The following is a 6,237-nucleotide window of genomic DNA, read 5'->3' on the forward strand; positions in this document are numbered from 1 at the left end:
AGTGATTGTGTCTCTTATCTTTCCCATTTTGACTGCTGTTGTGTAAGCTACTGAAAATCCCAGTGTTGCTTTGGTACCTAAACAGTATGGTTTTCGTGACTTGATGAAATGTGTCAGGTTACAAAGACTCCCTTACTGTTGTTGCTATGTAAACTTACGTTTTCACTGCATTCCATGTGTTAATAAATGGAACTGTCCATATTATCTGTCGGTTTTCATATTTTCTAGTAGACTAGTTTTAATAAATTATATCATATTAATAAATCAGTCATTTTAAACCTTGAAAGTAGATGTGTGCATTAATTATTAAACAAGAAACTTTTAAATTGAACACAAACAGTATTGCTATTATGGACAGTAGGACATGACACCTTTGACTATTAATACCAACACATTCAAGAATATTAAAAAGTGGACACGATTCCCATGCATCTGTACGTGTGAAAATGCTTAATTTGTCCATGTTCTGATTGTGACGTCAGGAATGACCTGTTGATTTATTTTCGCTGTCCTTTCCATGAGTCGGGAAGAATTCTACTCGACACCCTTCATGAAGTCCAAAAACTCTGCAGACATTTCAAAAATAACACGTTTTAGATTTTGCTATGGAATTTTTTTAGTAAATATTTCAATAGTAATTTTGTTTAGATATAATATTAATTTAGACGAGAAATGGTGAAGCATAAATTTACCGTCGTAATCGATCTTGCCGTCATTATTTTTGTCTCCATCCTTCATGAGTTCCTCGATGTCGTCCTCGGTGATGGCCTCACCTGTCGACGCCAGCATGTTCTTCAGCTCGTCTAAATCAATGTAACCATCTCCGTTCCTTATTGAGACATGAATTTTAAGTAAATTGTGAGTGTGCAGTAGGCTACACTGTTGGTACATGATGCAAAGCAGTTAGGACGAATGTCAGATAATAATTAATAAATAACATTAATATTAACATTAGTTATGTGACGTAAATAATATTCACGACTAAATCTGTCCTCGTTTGTGCACTGTGCCGTTCACAGAAATTAAACTTGGAAGAGAATGTCATCTTTAATAAAAACAATATATGCCTTTTTACAATAATAGTTGTCGCAAAAGTCGTTGTTTTAGGCCTATTTAACTTTTATGACAAAAATGCTCAGTTGACTGATGTTTTTGTTTACAATCTTGTGTGTCATGGGAACTAGGTATTTAAAACTGATGAGATTTATGTGCACATAACAATTTTCACATCATGCCTATGCCTCTGTATGTAGTCCTCTGAAAAGTGTACATACTTATCAAACATGCGGAAGACTTCAGCGAGCTCCTCTTCTGATTTTCCTTTGCTCTCCTCTTTCATGCAGCGCACCATCATCACCAAGAACTCATCAAAGTCCACTGTCCCGCTTCCTACAAACGGAGACCATGCACCAAAGAAAGACAATTTCATAATTATATCGGAAAATTCATTGGTTCTACTCGTTTTAAGATATTGTTTCTTTAATCTATGGCACTGACAAGTTGTATTCAGTGTTTTGCATTGTGTCTCTAATGGCTGACATACCATCCTCATCTACTTCATCCACCATTTCCTGCAACTCTTCTTGGGTGGGGTTCTGGCCCAACATCCTCATTACCTTCCCCAACTCTTTAGTGCTGATGCAGCCATCCTCTGCATCCTGTACGAAGATGTCAAACGCAGCGCGGAACTCTGCCAGATGCAATCAGACAGATATCAGTATGTCAACAGCGGTTTAAATATAGTTTATAAAGAGAGCTGAAGAGATGAAGTTGTGTTGAATCACAACACTATGTTAAAACTAACATGACAAGAAAGAGAGAAACTTACCATTTTTCTGTTCTTCTGTTAAGTTCTCTACCTGTTGGGTGGAAGAGAGAGATGATTTTCAACATTTGACTGAAAACTGCAGAGAAACCACAATTTGTTGTGAGAAAATATAGTATGTCAGTGCACAATGGCTTCTACAAGAATAAGACACCTGTCTAATTTTAAAAAGCTATTAATGCTTGTCCTTCAGACACCAGATACTCTCTGGCCCATTGTTAAATGCTTTAACCTTAATCCATACGAGCCCCTCTCAATTTCACCAGCTATTGTTAGATATGAACCGGCTACAACAGCATGCTAATAATTTGTTAGAATAGTCCTGAGCCTTGAGGACATATGCCCAAACTTCTCTGTCCCATCTTCCATTTATTGATTTAACCTTGAGTGCTTACTACACACACAGTTTGCCAGGTTAACCTTGCAGTTACCAGCCCAGATTGGTAACCACTATGTAACACCAACCGTTGGACCCACCACCATAATAAAGGGCACAAACTTCTCTGTCCAATTTTCCATTTATAGATTTAACCTTAAAGTGCTTACAACACACACGGTTTGCCAGATTAACCTTGCAGTTACCATCCCAGATTGGTAACCACTATGTAGCACCAACTATTGGACCCACCACCATAAAATACGCCAAATTCATGCATTCCTAACTTACCGCTGCTTTATATACATCATCCATTGTTGTCCTTGGTTTGGGGTTTCCTTGTCAAAATTCCTTTAAATTCCCCAGAGGTAATCCAGCACAGAAGCCTAGTCACCCAGCACTCCTCTTACCACGGAAGACACAGGACGAAGAGTTCCAGGGCCACCTGCTCTGGTTTTTATGGCTGGAACGGATGGCTCAGAAAAGACAAAGCCTTTTGTCACTCCCCTCTTTTATCTGAGAGTGACCAGGATGGGGGGAAAAAGGAAAGGGAGTGGGGCAGAAAGGGGTTAGAGATGGTATGGGCTATAAATAGGCGAGGAATGTCAGAGACAACAGGCAGGAGTTTGTCGAGTTATGACAATAAGTCATTGGCACTAGGCTCCCTGGCAGCCTGAGCAACACCCCCCAAATAAAAGTTCTAAACTTATCCACTGGTCACCTGCATTTGCAAATCATCGCTGAACAGCATCATGGCTCCTTTCTTGTGGCAGGAATTAGCCTGTTTTTCTGTATCCAGAATTGAAGCTGTGTTTTTGGCACATGCAGCAATTTAAAATAGAATTCTTAGTGAATGACCAGCATGGTCATCCAATCCTTCCAATCACAAGACCTTTATATATAATGATATATGAATGGCTGCTAGCCTTCTTCTGGCATCATTCCATCACCTCAAGTTCACCTTGATTTCTATAATTAAGTCTGAGAAAGTCCATTGCAGACTGCAAGCCAACCCTGATTACCTTTATCCCATTTAAAAAGCTTATTTGAACATATGAGCTTGTGAAATATGAACTATTGTACAACAGCTAGTTCTGGTCCTCAAATCTGATAAGCAGAATGGCATTTTATCAGTGTTATTATACAGTAACAGCCTTGGGACACTTCACTGTTTGTATTACTCCACTTGTCTGTACTTGTGCCGTTCCAAATGGTGGGGATTTTGATTAATCCCAGTGACTCAAGTCTATTGAAGCGACTCGCCAAAGGGATTCATTAAATGATCATTGCTACAGATTACATCAGGTGACATGTTATATTTGTGTTAAGGCTTGAACAATTGCCTGTGCTTCCTTTGTTTATCATATTTAGAGATTCTTGTTTTTTATTGGGTTCTCTGACTCATAATCTGTCTGTTTAATGTCAGTATCAGTCAATATCAGTCATGTTAGGCCAGGAGCAGCATGAAAGCATAGATTAATGGCTTCTGAGCTGACATCATAATGATATGCTTAGCTATTCTTGATCTCACTGGACTAAATATGGAACTGGCAACTAGCAATATACCTTACCTTAAAAGAGTATCAGAGTGGTAGATTACATGGCACCACTGCTGAAAAGACCAGCATAAGATATGTTGTGTTTTGAGTCTTGGTCTCCCATCGTGGAATGCTGGTGCGCTGGTGTTCCAACCAGGGTTTTAAACTAGTTTCCCAAGCTTCATCAGGAAGTCCATGCTGGTCAACCAGCTTCACCAGCTAGGCATTGCTGGTGAAAAGTATGCCTATGCTGGTCCAGCATTTAGACCAGCACCAAACCAGCATGGAAATTGTATGCTGGTTGAGCTGATCTTTATAGTAGGAACACAAACAATACATGCACAATAATATCATTGAGTGCAGATGTGGGTTAATTTTGCAATTACTGTTTCAGAACTTTTTTGTTTTTGGGGAAGCTCTTGCTTTCCCTTGGGATTTCTAACTGATGACAATATGTTAGCTGAGTGTATCTCTACCCATGTTCTTGGCAGCATACTCCACAGCCACCTTGTTCTGAGAACATGTAACAGCTGAGACTCTGAGTTTAGAGGGTGTGTGTGGGACAAAATTGTTAGAATGGAGGGGTTTGACACTGGGTAGGTCAGCAGAGAGACTACACCAGTGATTCACTATGGGTAAACATTTGGATGTGGAGAAGGAGTCTGGCAAAGTGGTTTTGCCAGATAGCGTAAAATTACAGATATTGTCTCATTCTTGCCCACTTTGTTTGTGTGTAATAAAGGTGTAATACAGGGTCATCTGTTATATGAGGCAAAGGTTCAGGAAACTTGGTAACATAGAGGAGAATCTTTTTATTGCATATTCACTGCTCATTTTAAAAAAGACTACCAAGAACTTTAATTTTAGCAAGCAAATCACTTAATTTACTTTTATATACAACATAATTTCACAGTACATCTACTATAATAATTTAACAAAATTGAACTGTTAATAAAGCTGAAGAGATGAACATATGAAGAAAAGTATGAACTTCACTCAAGGTGGGTGTAAAAAAACATGCTTCTTAGTAAACATATACAGTTGTTACCCATTTTGTAGACTGTGTTGCCTAAGCAAATTTAAACAGTCGCAAGGCAGTATCTCACTTTGCAGTGATACTCTGTGGTGAAAATGTAAATGCAAACAATCTCTCCCTACACAATGTGACCCTCAAGAGCTCTTCTTTTTGTATGTGTATGTGAGACTCTGGCCCAACCTAAACCTCATGCTTTTTTATAACACTCTTTCTTGCTCCCCCATAACCAGTTAGATTTTTCTAATCTCTGGTTTTACACTAATGAGTTAACTAAATATATATTGTGTACTGACATTTGATGCAGTGGCCTAAAACATACATGAAAATTCAAGCTACTCTTAAAAAATGTAGTAATGCCATTTCATTAGATGTACAAATGCCAAGCTAAGTGGCATTTACTTTAAAGAAAGTTAGCACAAGGACATCTTATTTACTTTCAAAGTAAACAGGCAAAAATTTATTTAGACACTTTCTGATCGTCAAAACATTGTGATATGAACTATACACATATTGAGTACTTTATTAGGAATACTATGGTCTTAATAAAGTGCCAGATGAGGTATTTTGCTGTTGTAGCCCATCAGCTTCAAGGTTCGACATGTTGTGTACTCTGAGATGCTATACTGCTTACTATAATTGTACAGAGTGGTTATTTGAGTTACCGTAGACTTTGTCATTTCGAAACATTCTAGTCATTCTCTGTTGACCTCTCTCATCAACAAGGCATTTCAATCAGCAGAACTGCCCCTTACTGGATGTTTTGTTTTTGGCACCATTCTGAGTAAACTAGAGACTGTTGTGTGTGAAAATCCCAGGAGATGTTCCTAATGAATTGCTCAGTGAGTCGATGTCCATAGTTAATCTGATGACCTATACCTGTGGTTATTCTGCTAGGACATCTGTGTAAATCTAAGGATTGCTGACTTCATACATGTTCTAAATATGACCTTGGGACCAGTTGGTTAAAAGTAACTGCAAAGAAAGAATTTAGTTCTGATAAAATGTCATACTTTGTTTGCAGATGCCACTCTTTTTTTGTTGTTGTTGATTATTTTATATTTATGCAATGACACATTTTTAAGTGTCGACCGAGGGACCAAATACTTTTTGGGCCCACTGTATATGAAATTGCTATAATCTACATAATCCATAAAACAAGTGTAGCTATATGCTTTGGACTGCATTTGTCAATGTCTGTCTGCCTCCATCTGTTTATTTTACGAGTTAGAGAATCATGTCTTTTTCATTTTCTTACATTTGTGCTAATGGCAGTTTGCCAGTCAGGAATATCTTGTGGACGAGACATGGAGCCAGAGAGAGATGTGTACGGGTCAGCCAGGCTGATCGCTTGCTCCCCACTTGTTTGGACAGCTCTCTCATTTGTCCATCTCAAGTGTTACAAGGTGTGAACACTGTCATTGTGGCAGACATGACGTGACTAAAACTGGCCATTACCTCTCTC

At 38.4% G+C, this 6,237-nt stretch overlaps 1 protein-coding gene across 1 annotated transcript; it reads right to left on the reverse strand.

Moving 5' to 3' along the window:
• Positions 1-417: 417 nt before the first annotated feature.
• On the reverse strand, positions 418-2,697 carry LOC127618840 (troponin C, slow skeletal and cardiac muscles-like). The gene is made up of 6 exons (XM_052091484.1): positions 2,493-2,697; positions 1,829-1,859; positions 1,544-1,690; positions 1,275-1,389; positions 693-829; positions 418-566 (listed from the first exon to the last, which is right to left on the reverse strand). Exons 1-6 carry the CDS (start codon positions 2,514-2,516, stop codon positions 535-537), a joined length of 486 nt encoding a protein of 161 aa, XP_051947444.1. The 5' UTR covers positions 2,517-2,697; the 3' UTR covers positions 418-534.
• Positions 2,698-6,237: the final 3,540 nt, after the last annotated feature.

The sequence above is a fragment of the Xyrauchen texanus genome, chromosome 25, assembly GCF_025860055.1.
Source record: "Xyrauchen texanus isolate HMW12.3.18 chromosome 25, RBS_HiC_50CHRs, whole genome shotgun sequence".
NCBI classification, from domain to species: Eukaryota; Metazoa; Chordata; class Actinopteri; order Cypriniformes; family Catostomidae; genus Xyrauchen; species Xyrauchen texanus.